Source organism: Marmota monax, unplaced genomic scaffold, assembly GCF_021218885.2.
Source record: "Marmota monax isolate L192 unplaced genomic scaffold, Marmota_monax_Labrador192_F-V1.1 WCK01_AAM20220418_F8-fsc00001, whole genome shotgun sequence".
NCBI classification, from domain to species: Eukaryota; Metazoa; Chordata; class Mammalia; order Rodentia; family Sciuridae; genus Marmota; species Marmota monax.
The window spans coordinates 45,645,117-45,662,628 of record NW_026693777.1 but is presented as its reverse complement, the minus strand read 5'-3'; the positions used below and the strand labels follow the sequence as shown (position 1 = coordinate 45,662,628).

General features: G+C 38.6%; 1 protein-coding gene across 1 annotated transcript; it reads left to right on the top strand.

The window, feature by feature from the left end:
• Nucleotides 1-119: 119 nt before the first annotated feature.
• Catsper2 (cation channel sperm associated 2) lies at nt 120-16,206 on the top strand. Its single transcript, XM_046461201.2, has 13 exons — nt 120-278; nt 838-984; nt 1,570-1,743; nt 1,967-2,035; nt 8,695-8,867; nt 9,368-9,523; nt 9,800-9,924; nt 10,943-11,121; nt 11,321-11,420; nt 11,762-11,818; nt 13,954-14,204; nt 14,774-14,941; nt 16,175-16,206. The coding sequence occupies exons 2-13, from the start codon at nt 840-842 to the stop codon at nt 16,204-16,206; spliced, it is 1,629 nt and encodes a 542-aa protein (XP_046317157.1). The 5' UTR covers nt 120-278; nt 838-839.
• The last annotated feature ends 1,306 nt before the right edge of the window (nt 16,207-17,512 follow it).

Here is a 17,512-nt window from a genome sequence, read left to right as displayed (position 1 = left end):
CGCTGATTGGCTTCCTGGTGTCTGCGTCGGGCGGGCGGGACCAGCTGGTAACTGCCGAGTGGCTGGAGCGCGGGGCGGGGCCGAGGCTGCAAGCACCGCGGCAGGGGCGGGGCCCGGGGCGGGCAGGATCTTGGGGGTCTGCTGGAAAGGCCGCGCAGCGAGTCTGGGGCTCGGCCCGGAGAGGGTCCTTCGTGGGGGAACCAAGTTCTGAGGGCTCAGGAGCCGGAGGCCGGGGAGTGAATTCCGGGTTGAGTGGGCGGAAGGGAGCCTGGGTTGAGGTGAGGCCCAGCAGCGGGAATTGAGAGAAAGAGCTGGCCCCTAAGGGACCGTTGGAGTGGACACACGCGGCAGGGCACATTTTCAAAAGTCAGATTTTTGCATTGTCCAATTCCTCATCCTTTATTTATTTATTTATTTGGGGGGGGGGGGAGCAACCACCTACGCCCTCACTCCGCTCCACCTCATTGCCTGATTCCCTCAGGTCCAGATGGGTCCTGGATACTTTGTCCATCCTGAGGGCCCCTGCCCTGGTGGCTGCTGCTTTTTTTTTTTTTAACTGAATAAATTTAGACAAGTTTCTTATTAGAAATGCTGTTAGAAAACGAAGTTGTCTGGACACCTGGTTGACTACGCAGTATCTCTGACGACTTTTATTCTCTTTTGTTTAAATCAAACCATGAGTCTTAGTGAATTTGTTCTCACTGTTAGTAGTTCCTAGATTTGAGCTTGTTAAGATCTCTTAAAGGCAAAAAGGGTAAAGAAGAGGAGCAAAAACCCTCTAGTACTGGTGCAACTTCTAGAATGAAATAACCCTTGATTCTTCTGTTTTCTTAACAGACATGGCTACTGATTACCAAGCAGGGCACATGCAACTGCCCAGAGCTGATGCCATTCGTTCGCGTCTCATCGATACTTTCTCTCTCATAGAGCATTTGCAAGGCTTGAGCCAAGCTGTGCCTCGGCACACTCTCCGGGAGATACTTGGTCAGCTATTTCTTCGTTACACTTAGTTTTAGACTCCTATCTTCATTCTCCAGAGTAGGAAGCAGAGAAATTTAAGGGTAGAAAATTAAGGGAAGTTTGTTTCGTTGCTGATTTGGAGGCTACACTTGATAAATTATCAAGGGTTGTATAAATAAAACTTTGAATCCAGGAAATAGAGCCCATGTCACTCCCTTTTAGGCTATTAGCTTTGACTAACTTTGAAAAGTTTCTCACCAAAGACACTTTGAGTTGAAACTGCTGCTTTCATTCTTGGGCATGGTCAGTGTTGGTCTTAAGCCATATGTTAATTCTCACCCCAAACTAACAAGATTTTTATTTGCTGTGAGAAGGAGCAACTGCAAGGCAAGTCCTTGTACTATAAAACTCATTTTCCGATCAATCTCCCTACGTCCAACCCTCCTTTTCATAACCCCAAAGAATTTCCTTTATGTTTGTCCACTCCCCTTTTTTGGATAGACTCTTGCTGGTTGGCCTTTAACTCCTGGACTCAAGATTCTCACCCTTCAACTTCAAGTAACTGGGACTAGAGGCATGTGCTATCCCTTTTTAAAATTTTTGTTATAGATCCTTCCCTTCAGAAGAAACTTTTGCTGGGAGATCAGCATCAGCTAGTGCGAATATCCATAAAGCCTCGACATGTAGGACGAATTTCACATGCCCAGCGAATGATGAGCAGGTTGCGTGTGCGCTGCAGTCAGAGGCCACCTCTTTCCTTGTGGGCTGGATGGGTTCTTGAGAGTATCCTTTATGTCTCTGTTTTTTATGCATAATAATTTGCCATCTGTGTATGATTTCTTTTTCCCGACCCCAAATACCATTTTCATTGTATCTAACGGTATCTATATATATATTTATATATCCCTACCCAGGTCCTCATGCTGTATCTTATGTTCTTGCTGTTATTATTTCAGTTCCATAAATCTGAAAGAACTCCATTTTATGTTTCCTTAAGAGAAAATAGGTTCTGTCTTCACAAATTTCATCATCTTCCTCATCTTCCTGAATACAATCGTACTAATGGTTGAAATAGGTGAGAACTGATACTGAAAGAGGAAGTGGGTGGGAGGTATTTTCTTTTAAATTGATCATTTTACCTTTTAAAACATTGTTTGAATTGTGATAGGGACAATTCTATTAAGCCCTCTGGAATAGATTTTGTAGAGCTGCTAAGATCTAGAAACATTTGGAGGGTTCTCAGGGTACTAGGTTCTCAGGGTACTAGTAGTAGACACAGGGTAGTCTAGACACTTAAAGGTAGGGTGTAATATGTAGCAATGTGACAAATCCACAATGAGCTGGAGGTGGGAACAAAACACCTGGCAATTGGCTTACTTTTAAAAATAATTTTCATATTTTGTTTCTAAATGATGAGAGAGAGCCAGGGCGTGGTGGTGCACACCTGTAATCCCAGCGTCCCAGGAGAATGAGTTAGGAAGATTGCAAGTTCAAAGCCAGCCTCAGCAATGGCTAGGCACTAAGCAACTCAGTGAGAACCCTGTCTAAATAAAATACAAAATAGGCCTGGGGATGTGGCTCAGTGGTTGAGTGCCCTTGAGTTCAATCTCCAGTACCAAATAAATAAATAAATAAATAAACAGACAAATAAATAATGAGAGAGAAAAAAGAAAAGATTTGGCTCATTTACAATTCTTACTCTGAAAATAATACGTTGCCACCATGGATAATCCTTATTTCCAATTAGAAAATAAATGTAGCATCATTACAGTTTCATTGACATTGATGTTTAAAGTTTTAGAGACAGCTTGATGTGCTGTATAAAATTTTTCATTGTGAGTGCACTTTATGGAATCTAATGAACATCATGATGACATAAACTTGCAGAATTATTTTCTTCTTTTTTTTTCTTTCATGGTATCCAGGGACACTTAACCACTGACCCACATCCCCAGCCCTTTTTTAATGTTTTATTTAGAGACAGGGTCTTACTAAGTTGCTGAGGCCAGCTTTGAACTCACGATCCTCCTGCCTCAGCCTCCTGAGCCACTGAGATTATAGGCTGTGAGCCACTCTCAGTTTATTTGCTGTTTTGAGAGAGGGTCTCAATAAATTGCCTAGGGCTTCCTTAAGTTGCTGAGGCTGGCTTTGAACTTGCAATCATCCTGCCTCAGCCTTCCCTGGTGCTGGGATGACAGGTGTGTATCACTGCACCTGGCTCTTATGCTCTTCTTATCTTTATTTTGTTTATTTGTTTTTATGTGGTGCTGAGGATCGAATCTAGTGCCTCACATTGCAAGGAAAGCACTCTGCCACTGAACCACAACTCCAGCCCTCTTATGCTCTTCTTAAAGTTGTACTTTTCGGCATCAGTGTTCCTTACTTAATTGTGGATATCATTAGCTAAAATGTTCCTAAAAACAATGAAAATTTTAAACTATATAAGTGTCAAAATCTATACAGTTTGTGTTGTTCAGGGTGATTAAGTATGTTCTGATCTTCTTTAACTGCCAGGTATATCAATCAGAACATTTGATGTTCCTTGGATGGTTCTGTTTTAGAGGGGAATGTATTTAGTTACTAAAGAATAAATATGGGAATTAAAGTAGAGCCCATAACACCTTTAAAATCACTAAACTCTGGAACACCTTCAAGAATTCCCAAGGTACTGTCATGTAACAAAAAAGAATTTTCAGGGGTTTGCAAACTTGTTTGAAAATGCTTTCTAGTTGAAAAACATCCTGAGATGCAGAAAGATAAAACTTTCAAGGTCATTCATCTAGAAGCTGGTGGAGATTACTTTCAAACCCAGGTATCTGGCCCTGAAATTTTTTCCTTGAATTCAGCCTGAAATTCTGAATACCGGTTGTTATATCAAACATATGTCCCTATACCCATAACTAGAAAAAGAAAGCTAATCAATTACAAAAATGAGTGCCTTCTGTGAAGGGATGCTTAAAAGTATACGGTAGTTTGGAGTGAAAAGAATCTGGGAGGCTGAGACAGGATTGCAAGTTCAAAGCCAGCCTTAGCAAAAAGCGAGGGACTAAGCAACTCAGTGAGACCCTGTCTCTAAATAAAATAACAAAATAGGGCTGGGGATGTGGCTCAGTGGCAGAGTTCCCCTGAATTCAATTCCTGGTACCAAAAAAAAAAAAAGGAAAGAATCTTAGTATCTGTAAAATAATTAAAATATTACAGGATAATCCCCATATGCTAGCTGTAAGAAAAGTATTGTTAATTTGAAAAACTAAGTAACAGAAGATTTAGGGAAAGTAATAGAAACCAGATAATTAAGGCACTAAGGAATTTAAGATTAATTAGGGATATATATATATATGTATTATTATGTATTATTATATATTATATATATATGTATTATATGTATTATTATATATGTATTATTATGGAAGGCAATTCTGCCCTTCTGCAAAAGTCCTTTAAGTCCTATTGTTCTAACTTAATGACATTTCTTATGTTCTAAAGATTTTACTAGTTTTTGTTTTGTTTTGTTGGATGGGGGGATTGAACCTAGGGACTCTCTACCACTGAGCTACATTCTGAGACAGGGTCTTGCTAAGTTGCCAAGGCTGGCCTTGAACTTACAGTCCTCCTGCCTCAGCCTCCATATAGCTGAGATTAGAGGCATGTGCCACTGTGCTTGGCAGGATTTTACCAGTCTTATTTTCAAATCATGTAACTTGGCCAAATCAACACTAGTGTTTTATTATAGCCCTTTGTATACAACTAAATGAGAGAAAGAAGAAACACTGGGGAATGATATTGTTATATTGTGTGCAAGTATGAAAATGTAACAACAAATCCTACTATTAAGTACAACTATAATGTATCAATAAAAAAAATGAGGAAAAAAAAAAACAACCCAAAGGCTTATTTCTACAGTGGAATTGTAAGCATTATTTGAACTCATCATTTGCAACTCTTATTGTTGTCGTTTGTGGAACATATATACAAATTATGGTGTGCTCCTCTCTTTGGCAATGTTGAACTTCTCTTGCAACCAATGTGAATTTACCTGATATTCTATGTGCTAGATTAGGAAGTGGCAATAGACAACTCTCAATATTGAAACTCTACCATAGAATCATATACATATGCCTGACTTGGTTGATAAAGCTACTGCCTTCTGTCACCCCAAGAGAAGAATATTCAAATGTAGATCTTCACTATTAACTCACAGCAGTGACTAAAATTCCTGGCTGGACTGTGCTGGGCTCCTCAGCTCTTTTTCCAATAAGATTCCTTTGCATTATTAAGGCAGGCTGTTTTTTTGTTTGTTTTTTTTTTTTTTTTTTTTTTTTTTGTTACCAAGGATTGAATTTAGGGGTACTTAACCACTGAGCCACATCCCCAACCCTTTTTAAAATATTTTATTTAGAGACAGGGTCTCACTGAGTACCTTAAGGCCTAAGTAAAGTCCTAAGGCTGGCTTTGAATTTGCAATCCTCCTGCCTCAGCTTCCTAAGTCACTGGGATTATAGGTATGTGTTGCTGTGCCCAGCAGGCTGAAAATTTTTTCAAGTTACATTTTCATTTCAGATAGTATATACATTTTCATTGATTGATGTGGAGTTGGAGGCAGTCATTTTTGCACACTCTGTTTTGCTTAGGCAATTCCTAGAATTTCTTCCTCTAAACTTCCTTGGGTTGCTTCTTTTTTTTTTTTTTTTTAATTGAGGATTAAACCTAGGGTGCTCTATCACTGAGATATATCCCCAGTCCTTTTTATTATTATTATTATTTTAGTTGTAACTAGACACAGTATAGTTATTTTCTTTATTTTTATGTGGTGCTGAGGATCGAACCCAGGCCCTCTCACCTGCTAGGTGAGTGCTCTATCTCTGAGCCACAGCTTCAACCCCTGTCCCCGGTCCTTTTGGGGCTTGGGATGTGGCTCAAGTGGTAGCGTGCTCACCTGGCATGTGTGAGGCACTGGGTTCGATCCTCAGCACCACATAAAAATAAAGATATTGTGTTCACCTAAAAAACTAAAAAATAAACATTTAAAAAAAATTTTTTTTTGAGGGGCTGGGGATGTGGTTCAAGTGGTAGCGTGCTCACCTAGCATGCGGGAGGCACTGGGTTCGATTTTCAGCACCGCATAAAAATAAAATAAAGATATTTTAGAAAATATTTTTTTTGAGACAGGGCCTCACTAAATTGCTGAGGCTGGGGGCTGGGGCTGTGGCTCAGTGGTAGTGCACTTGCACTGGGTTCAATTCTCAGCACCACATATAAATATATAAAATAAAGGTCTATCAACAACTAAAATAAATAAATAGATAGATAGATAGCTGAGGCTGGCCTTGAACTTGTGATCCCCTTGCTTAGCTTCCTGAGTAGCTAGGATTACAGAAGTATACCACTACACCAGGCTGGCACCTGTTCATTTAGCTTCTTAAAAAAACATCAGCTCTTTTCCCAGAGAATAAAATAACAATAGCTTCTTTAATTTGTACTTCCATACTCAAATCATCAGATTCCTCTTTCCAAGACTTCTACTTTACACTGTTTCATTGCTCTCTTTGGTTTCCTGTTTTGTGAAGGCAAAAACTAAACAAAAATTATAGTAATCAATTTCCCAGTCACAAATGTGGTTTTCAGCTACTTTTAATACTATAATCTCATGTTTCTGAGATCCATAACTTATTGTTATTGATAAAATATTGTTCTTTTATTGAATCTAAGCTGCCATCAATAGTGAGATGCACTAAGAAATAAAAATTCTGGGACACATCATTGATTTTTAAGATGCATCCTAATTTCAGAGATGTTAAAAGTGGAACACTGCCTCAGAATTGGAGGAACATTTAAAAAAATTTTTTTTAGTTGTTGATGGACATAATACCTTTATTGATTTTATGTGGTGCTGAGACTTGAACCCAGTACCTCACACATGCTAGGCAAGCACTCTGCCATTGAGCTACAGCCCCAGCTCTGGAGGAACATTTTTTTAAAAATTATTTTAGTTGTAGATGGACACAATACTTTTATTTTATTTATTTATTTTTATGTGGTGCTGAGGATTGAACCCAGTACCTCACATGTTAGGCAAGCACTCTAACAGTGAGTTATATCCCCAGCCTCTGGAGGAACATTTTATGTAAAAGAAAAATTTCAAGAAGCACATATCCTAAAGAAGCATTAGGATAAGTATAGTATGACTCCCATAGGTTTTTTTTTTTTTTTAAGAGAGAGGAGAGAGAGAGGGAGAGAATTTTAATATTTATTTTTTAGTTATCGGCGGATACAACATCTTTGTTTTGTATGTGGTGCTGAGGATTGAACCCGGGCCGCACGCATGCCAGGCGAGCACGCTACCGCTTGAGCCACATCCCCAGCCCTCCCATAGGTTTTTAACCAACCCATTCCAGAGAGTTGACTGTATGGTTCCTTTCTTTTTATCTTGATCCAATCCAAGATCAGGTAACTGTAAAGCAATAACACCATAATATTGATGCTTATTTAGCTTATTTTGACCTTACTTTTTTCTAGTGCATAGCATACATTCATTAGATGTATAAAAAGTGATGGAGAAGGTTAAAAGATTAAAAGTTAAAGGGACAGCATTTAGCAAATAATGAGGTTCTAGAGAGGAAGCATAGGGTTCAATTTGCTTTGCAGAAAAAAAAATAATTTTTTGGTAGAGAAGAAGGAAAAGAAAGCTCAAAAATAAAGGGCCAAGTAATTTTGAGGTAGGCAAGAAGACATAAGGATAGATAGAAAGGATACATGGGAAGAGTGGCCCTGGATTAAAAATCTAGATTTAGAAGTCCCTTTCATATCTTAATCATAAACAGCACTGTTCAATCAGTTATTAGACCTTATCCACAGGTACACCTATGTAGTATCATGTTCCAAAGCAGAATGTATCAAAGACAAGAAAAGTAAATAATCCTGGTATTGCTGTTATTCCACTATTCAGCAAATGAACCCCATTCTGGTAATGGTCAGCATGTCCAGTTAACCAACACAGGGGAGAACTAAAAACAATCTCTTAGATCATGTCTCTGTACTATTCATCTTACAATCATATATAAATGTGCCTACCTGAGATATAGCTAGGGCATTCCTCTCCTGTGCCCATACACTACCCTCTCAGAGTGTGTATTTCTTTCAGTAACCTCAGTCTGTTCCTTACTTAGACCCTTTTTAAAGTTCCTTTATGTGATGATATTAAGAATCCAAGGATTCTCACTGCCTGAGTTGAGGTCCACCTCCCTTCTGGGGGAAACTCCTTGATACTCCTGCCTGGTGATGATTTCATTTTATAACACAATAAACATGAATATAACTATGAATCTGATTTGTTGTGTGTACATCCTTTATGAAATATTTTATATATCCTGAACCTATGTTTTCATTCTATTAAGACCCAATGCTTTCTTGTGAACTCTGGGACTTATTTAACAGTACAGGGGGTGTGGGTAGAAGTGGTAAAGGGGAGGAATCCCTTAATGGTTGTGTGATCCCAGAATGGGTGGGAAGTGATTTGCAGTTGTTAGATATTAACAGGAAATGAATTGTGGCTGTTTTTTATGGTCATTGCTGTACGTCCCTGAATTTTATAGGTTGAAGCAACAGTGATAAGACAGGAAACTCAAAGAAAAATGGAATAGTAGTGGACAAAACTGTGGTTTATAAGTGATTATTTTCCATTATTCAACTTCCTACTTTCTTAATTTTTATACCTCCTTTGTTTTATTCTCACAGAATTGCTAGAATCCACAAATGCCAAACTGTGGTCATTGAAGCTGATTTTGGAGGTGGCAGCATGGTTTATCTTGTTTGTTTTCATCTTAGAGATCCTTCTAATGTGGCTATCAAGCTTTTTTCTTTTCTGGAAGAATGCCTGGAATGTATTTGACTTTATTGTTACCATATTGGTAAGGATAGATATCTTGAGGATTAGTTAGTGGGCTGAGGAATGTGTCTAGGTAAATCAAAATAACGAGAATACAGAAAGAAACACACAAAAATTAACCTAATTTCCTTCTTTGATATTTTTTTCTAAACTAAAAGTCAGTAATTGCAAGAATTGTTGGTATTAGGAGCAAGGTAGAATCTAACCACAACATCAATCCCAGAAATAACACCTGCCAGTTACTAAGTACTTATCAAATGCCTACACTAATGTTTTACATGTATTATCTCATTTGTGCTTCACAACAGTTCAAGAAGATAAACACTAATTTTATCCCTTTTTTTATATCTAAATGAGTTGAAATGCAGAGTTAAGTGACTTAGTGTAGGAGGGCTGAATCAATCTCCTGAGAATGCTATTCAAAGGATAGTACATAGGAAACTATTAGGAGGATAGGATGAAGAGTGCATCTGTGCCTGGGTGGTTTGGGGTATATTTTACTCATATTCTTGTTTCCTACAGTCTTTGCTTCCTGAAATTGTGGTGTTGGGAGGGGTATCAGGTCAATCTGTGTGGCTCCAGCTGCTGAGGATCTGCCGGGTGCTGAGGTCTCTCAAACTCTTTGCACGATTCCGTCAAATTCGAGTTATTATTTTGGCCCTGGTGAGGGCCCTCAAGGTGATTTGACTGTTGCAGCTAAAGCAGGGGGCAAGGTAGATGGGGGTTTAACATTTAATATGAAATAAGTCTGGATGGGTTAAATAAGGCAATAAAAGGTCCTGTGAAATGTTACTTGTTGAGAAAGGACCAGGAATAAACTGCTGTGAATTTGAGATGACTGGGTTCTGGAGTGGAAGTAAGGGTTTGGGTGGGCTGGCCAGGTGGGCTTGACTGGGCTGCTGGTGAAGATCAGCCTAGTCTGGCCCAGCTCTAACTTGAGGTCATGGCCTTCAGAGCATGACCTTCCTCTTGATGTTGCTGCTCATCTTTTTCTACATTTTTGCTGTGACTGGTGTCTACTTCTTTGAGGATTACACCCGTTCAACTCGCCAGGACCTGGTGTACAACGTGTTCTTCTCGTATGCAGGGCTGGGGAAGTCTGGGTGAGGGGAGGGAATCTGGGTTAGACACTAGGAAGCTCATCCAAAGCACAGTAATACAAAAAGTATAAGCTGTTGTAAGAAACAAGAACAGTTTCCTCCTTCCTCAGCCTCCCAAGCTGCTAGGATTACAGGCATACATCCACTGTGCCCAACTCCAGCTCTTTTTATTTTTAATTTTGAGACTAAGTCTAGTTAAGTTGCCCAGGCTGGTCTTGAACTTGTAATCTTCCTGCCTCAGCCTCCCAAATTACTGGGATTACAGGTATACAACACTGTGCCCAGCAGTTTTATAATTTTTTTATTATTTGTATATAATCATGATAATTATTTGGGATCATCTATGTCACATGTTCATCCATTTATTTGCCTATCAGTTCATACCAGTGAGTTAGAACAATTAGAATGAAGGTTTAAGAAAATCTTATTGGTGCCAGGCCTGTGGCACTCATCTGTGACTCCAGAGACTTTGGCAGGAGGATTATAAATTTTAGGCCAGCCTCAGCAATTTAGTGAGCCTCTGTCTCAAAAATTTTTTAAATTAAAAAATGGGAAGTGGGTACTGGGCATGTAGTTCAGTGGTAAAGCATCCCTGGGTTAAATCCCCAGTATATATATAAAAAAAAAACCAACAAAAAAATCTAGTTGATAACTCATTCATCTTTTGAAAATTTATTATGAAGTACTTACTATGCTTCAGGACTAATAGAATAGTAAGGGGTATTATTTAAGATAAAGGAAAACTTGTGTGTATGTGTGCAGGAGATTGAATCCAGGCCCTTGAGCATTCTATGAAGGTCTCTACCGATGATCTAGAACCCTAACCCCAGGAAAATTTAATAAAACAATTTCAAACTGAAGAATAATTAGCTAAAAATTCTTTTAATATGTTAGAACAAACTCTGAAGAAATTTTATGTTGCTTTAAAAATAAGAATTGTACAGTTTCTGAGAGATTTAGATGTTTGCTTCTATTATTCACACACCATTTTTTTTAGGGACCTGTTGAATTCCGTAGTGACAGTGTTCATTCTCTTCACCTTGGATCATTGGTATGCACTGCTTCAGGATGTCTGGAAGGTTCCCGAAGTCAGCCATGTATTCAGCAGCATCTATGTCATCCTTTGGTTATTGCTTGGCTCCATTATCTTTAGAAATATCATAGTAGCCATGATGGGTAAGCATGAAGGAGGTGCAACTTGTCGGGAAAGGGGTTGGCAAGAAATTAGTCTGATAACTGGAATTGGTGGACTGTGGGTAGAGAGAACCCAGTGTAGCAGGAAGGCTTGGATCCTGGAATGGTCTGTTCCCACCCAAGCCCTCTTTCCAGATCTAGTCACCACCATCTCCCAACTCCTAATGGCCCTTTGGGGCAGTTACTAATTTCCAGAATATCCGGAATGAGTTGAGCGAGGAAATGACGCATCTGGAGGTTCAGCACAAAGCTGACATATTCAAGCGGCAGATTATCCAGAGGTCTGCTCCCCTATTTTCAGACCCAACTTTATTTCTCTCAAGGGCTCTCTGACCTCATTCCTGGATTTCACTCTTTAACTTTGACCCTACTTTTCCCCTTATGACAGAAGATTCGCTCCTAAAGTTAAGAATTCCCCAGTTCTAGTATGTTGCCTAATTCTTCATCCACTGTGAGGGCTTCCCAACTCTTTTTCACTCCGTTGCCACAATTTCTTCTCCCTATATGGTTTTCTTCACTTGCTGATAAGAATTCTTGTCTTTTTCCCTTATTGCACTATGCTTATGGATAGTTTTCTCTACCCTTTTTCTTGTTTATGTTTTTTTGGTTATTGCTTTTGCAGGAGACAAAACCTGTCCCCTGAAGCACTGAGGTCATTCCATAGCAAAATACATACCAGGTTAGGAGCACTTATGTGAGCTGGGATGGAAACACATGAAGGAGGAGAGTTTAGAAAATCAAAGGAGAGGGCTGGGGCTGGGGCTCAGTGGTAGAGTACTTGCCTGGCACATGTCAGGCACTGGGTTTGATCTTCAGTACCACATAAAAATAAATAAACAAAATTTTGTGTCCATTTACAACTAAAAAAGAATATTTAAAAAAAGATTGACTTTGAGAGAGAGAATCCATTTATTTAATAACTATTAGTTGTAATCAGTTCAGTGGTGACCCTCCCAAATTATATGTCCATATCCTAACTCTCTAGAATCTTGTGAATGTGACCTTATTTTTAAAAATGGGCTGGGCATGGTGGTGCAAACCTGTAATCTCAGCGACTTGGGAGGCTGAGACAGGAGGATCACAAGTTCAAGGCCAGCCCCAGAAACTTAACAAGGCTTCAAGCAAGTTAGTGAGACCCTGTCTCAAAATAAAAAATAAAATAAGTGCTGAGGATGTAGCTCAATGGTTAAGCACCCCAGGTTCAATCACCAATACCAAAAAAAAAAAATAAGTCTTTGAAGATATGATTAATTTAAGGTTCTTGAGATGAGTTCATCCTGGATTTTCCAGGTATGCCCTAAGTTCAATGACAAGGATCCTTATAAAAGACAGAAAACACAGACCCATAGGATAGGGGAAAGAGAGGTGAAAATGGAACTAAAGATTGGAATGATGCAGCCATAAGCCAAGGGAAGCTGAGGCATGCTAGGTAGCTGCTAGAGGTAAAAGAGGCAAGGAACTTTGCCTCCCAAAGCCTCTAGAGGTAGTGTGGCACTGCCAACACTTTGATTTCAGACTTAGGGTCTCCAGAACTGTAAGAGAATATATTTCTGTTGTTTTAAACCACCAAGTTTGTGGTAATTTGTCCTGGCAGCCACAAGAAACCGATGCAAACACCTTCAATGAAACAGATACTGTTCTAGACCTTTAGTGTGTAGCAGTGAATAAGATAACAGAATAGAAAAAAAAGATACTCATTCACCCATTAACAAATAATTATTGAATACTTAGTAGGTGTTTGGGACATGCCAGAGACCAAAATAGACAATAATGCCTGCTTTCATGGCGCTCATATACTAGTAGAGGTAAAGAGATAATAAGCAATGAACATACAGACATTAAGTTAAATTATGTTAAGTGGGCTGGGATTGTGGCTCAGAGGTAGAGCGCTTGCCTACCATGTGTGAAACACTGGGTTCGATCCTCAGCACCATATAAAAATAAAGATATATGTCCACTTATAACAAAATAAATATTTTTTAAAAATTATGATAAGCATTATGGAAACATTAAAATTAGAATAGGTTAAAGGGAATTAGGAGTAGAGGCTAAAAAATGCATATGGGTTATAGTTTTAAACAGGGTAATCAAGGTATCCTCAATTGAAAAGGTAATATGTGAACAAAGACTTAAAGGAGGTGAGAAGATTTCCCTGGGGATATCTATGGGAAGAGTGTTAGTGGCAGAGGGAACAACTAGTACAGAGGTATTAAGCTAGAAACATGCCTAATGTGTTTGAAAAACAGCAAGGAGGCCATTGTTACTGGAGCAGAATAGGCAGGGGAAAGAGTAATGAGGTCAGAGAGATGATGGGATGGGAAACTGAATCTTTAGGGCTGTGGGAGGTCACTGGAGGGACTTGACTTTAACTTCAAGGGAAATGGGAAGCAGAAAAGAGGAGAGACATGGAGTGATTTACATTAAAGGATTATCAAGGTTGTTATATTGATGGTAAACTGTAAAGGAATAAGGGAAGGAGCAGAGATCAGCAGCAATGCATCTGTTCTCACAAAAGATGAAAATGACACAGACCAGGGTTGTACCAGTACCAGTAAGTTAGTGAGAAAAGGTGTATTTTAAGGGTAGGGCCAAGAGGATTTATTCATAGATTGAATGTGAGAAAAAAGAGAAGAGGTAAGAAAGGATATATTAGGGATAAATGAGATTGGAAGTGCCTAAGCTAAGTTTGGGAGTAGTTCATACTTCATAAGCTTTAAATTATCACTTTAGGGGTGGACAGGGACAGGACTAGAATAAACTAGTCATAACTCATAAATGCATTTGAAGCAATAAAATCTCTTAATTCACATACAGAAAAATCAGTAAACAAAAGGTATCTTCGGACTTTGAAACTTCTGAAGGGGATCACATAGAGACTGAATCCAGTGTTGCTGCTGAAGAACCAGCAGAGACTGAGCGCCATGCTGCTGAAGATATGGCAAAGGCTAAATCAAAAACAAAGAAATCTGTTCCCCGCAAAAAAGAGTACCCATCTGCCTCCTCTGCCTCCTCTTCTTCTTCCTATTATTCTGTGTCTCCAGGATTCAGATATTCTGATAATATTGGTGAGCAGAAGAGTTTCTTCTATTTGAATTCAGATTGCTCTATGAAAAATCACAATCTTAAGAGGAGCTCTCCCACTGTGTCTGTGTTCCAATTTTCTTCACCAGTCTGATTTTCTGGTCTTAATTACTTTCTTTGTACTTTTTAATTTTCCTTGAAGTTCTGTTTCACTTTGGATAAGTGTGGCTGTGGCTCTTTTCACTCATTGTACAAAGTAGTCTTTTTAAGGCATGATGGTACACCTATAATTCCAAAGATTCAGTAGGCTGAGGCAGGAAGATTACAGATTTGAGACCAGCCTTAGCAACTTAGCAAGAGAGCTTGTCTAGAAATTTATATATATATGTATACACACACATTTAAGGGCTGAGGATGTAGCTTGGTAAAGCAATTGTGGGTTCAATCGCCAGTACCCCAAAAACAGAAATCTTTTGGTGATGTGCCCTTTACCCTCCATGCTTCCTGTTTCCTCTTTCATCTCCACCTTTCTAGCCACACCATGAGATTTAATCAACTCATTTCCAACTTCTAGAAATCTAGGCATGTTTTTAAGAAATATTCCTCCCTACAGATAAGTTGGACTGGGAGACTCTTGTGCACCAGAATCTACCTGGGCTAATGGATATGGATCAGGATGACCGTGTGGTTTGGCCCAGAGACTCACTCTTCCGATATTTTGAGTTGCTGGAAAAGCTTCAGTATAACCTAGAAGAGCGTAAGATATTACAACAGTTTGCAGGTATGGAGTTACGGCAGTCATGGAGATTGGGAGTTGATAGCATGGGAATTATATATATATATATATATATATATATATATATATATATATATATAAAACTGGGAAGAAGTGGGAGGGTGTCCACTATTCTAGCACCTCAGCTTCTTGATGTCTACCTCACACCTGAAAAGGGCAAATTCTTGTTTTGGTATGTCACATTTTGGCTATGTGTCCCAATTTCCTGTAACAGAGAGAACCTAGAACCTGCTTCTCCAGCAGGGGACGCCCAAATCCTATGAGATCTGAGAGCTTGTTCCCCAAGAGCATAGTGTCCAATTCCATTTGGGAATTAAGTGGGTTTTGCCCTATTTGAGCAGGCCACTCCCTTCTGGACATAGTCCTTCTCTTTGAAGGTCTCAGTTCAGTAATGAGCAGTGGGCTCAGGCTCACATTGGACAGCTATGGGGTTTCAATAGAGAGCAGAAAGCCCACAAGTGCCCACTGCCCCAGCCCCCCCCCCCCCAAATTTTTATGAATTGTAGACTTTTCCCATCAGCCCTTCTAGTGTCAATCTAGGGATACAGAAGTAAATGGTTTAAATAGTAGAGTTTTATATAAGCTAAGAATTATCTGCTTGAAATTATTTTCTCTATATTTCATGATTTGGAAATTAATTCTGATTAATAAAATTTCCCTCTAAAAGTAAAAACAAACAAAAAAACCTGGAAGAGTTAGGGGCTTTTTTTTTTTTTTTTTTTTTACAATTTAATATGGATTAGTGTCATCTGAGTTTTCTTCCTCATACCTTGCTGAAAAGAATCTAATATGAATTAAATTAGGAAGGAGGACTCTCTGTGCATATATACATATGTGCATGTGGTGGGCACAGGAAGGCAATAATAGAAATTTAAAACATTGGGACATAGAATTTTGGGTAGAATGTCAAAGACAAGCTTTGTCCACATCAAAATTTGCTTGACATTCATCCTGCTCTTTCCAGTAATTCTTCAGTCCTGCCTTCCCACTTGTTCTCTGGGGAGAACAGGGTGGAAGGGAAGAGAAAGTTGAAATTGGTTACTTTAATCTTGATTAACTTGTCTATGGCAAAGATTGCCGACTCATATGGCTTAATTTAGAGTAAAGATTAGTCGATTTGTGTGGGAGTCTAGAACTCAGAAAAGCAAGGTCTTCACCAAATGCTTATATGTTCCAAACATTCTTAGCTCTCCAGCCTCACAGTCTGTTTCTTTATAGTGCAGGCATTGATGAGCTTTGAAGACAAGTAAAGCCTTCAATGGATGGCTTTGAAATCTTTGGGCCCAGCAGAAGATAATGAAGGGAATACTCGGAAATAGAGAATTCAAAATATAAATGTCTAATAAATACTGCTTTTGAGTTAACTAATTATGTTTCTGAGACATAGGGACACTGAAAGCATAAGGTCAGGCAAAAAAATTAGTTCAGATGCTCATGGTGCCTGTGCTTCTTGCCATTCCATTCTCTCTACAGCTCTTTTTTATTTTTTTTAACTTTATCATTTAATCTTGTAATCTTCTACCCTTCTTGCAACCTCTGCTTTCCCTAAGGCAGTCTATAAAGCACTCTGTGGGAAGAGATTCTCAGAGCTGTTGTTAGTACAGCAACAAAAAAGTGTTGTTTGTTTCCATTGTCTACTGACATTACTTCTCTTATGCACCATTAATGCTTTTTTTCTTTCTTTCTGATCTTAATTGGTTTTATTTTGATTCTAGAATTAGGCAGTAGTCTGGACCAAAAATTGTTCAGATGCTCCCCAGGCACCATTAATTTCAGTCAGACATTTTATACCCATTTCTGTGCTGAAAGATATATTTTTTTATTCCAATTTTTTTTTTACCATTGCTCAGAGCAGTATTCAAATCAACATGTTACACAGATTTTTAGTGTTTTGAAGGACCTCAGACTTAATCTATCTCACATCAATGCAGGAAAACCTTTGTGTGTATGTGTAGTGCTGTGGATGGGCCTCCTGTATGCTAGGCAAGTGCTCTACCACTGAATTACATCCCCACAGGAACATCTTTTAAAACCTCATTGAAAAGGTGATTATCTAGCCATTATTATTGTTAGTAGTTATTGGTGATTTACTACATAGAAGAGATCCCATTTCATTATTGGATGACTCAACTCAGTTGAAATGTTTATTATTAAAAATTCTATCACTTGAGTGACATGGATGAAGGTATAATATTATGAATATTTATAGTTTTTATAAAATATAGTATTATGAATATATGCTATAAATAATACTCTATATATGCAATATAGTTATATATTCCATAAGATAACCACATATGAAAGATATTTTTCTCTTATTTTTTGGAGATGATAAAATTGAGACTTAAAAAAATTAAGTAAGATAAAATACATGCCTCTAAAAAAAAAATAAGTAAGGCTGAGCTCAGTGATATATGCTCATAATACCAGAGGCTAAGGCAAGAGGATCCCCAAGTTCAAGGTCAGAAACTTTAGTAAGACCTTCTGTCAAAATAAAACACAAAAAAGACTATGTCAGAATTCAGAGGTAGAGCATTCCTGGGTTCAACCCCTAGT

Coding starts and splice junctions, on each gene's coding strand:
- Catsper2 (XM_046461201.2), top strand. CDS start 840: ATGGCTACTGATTACCAAGCAGGGCACATGCAACTGCCCAGAGCTGAT. Junction 11,122..11,320: donor TATCATAGTAGCCATGATGG/GTAAGCATGAAG, acceptor CCTTTGGGGCAG/TTACTAATTTCCAGAATATC. Junction 11,819..13,953: donor CATAGCAAAATACATACCAG/GTTAGGAGCACT, acceptor ATTCACATACAG/AAAAATCAGTAAACAAAAGG.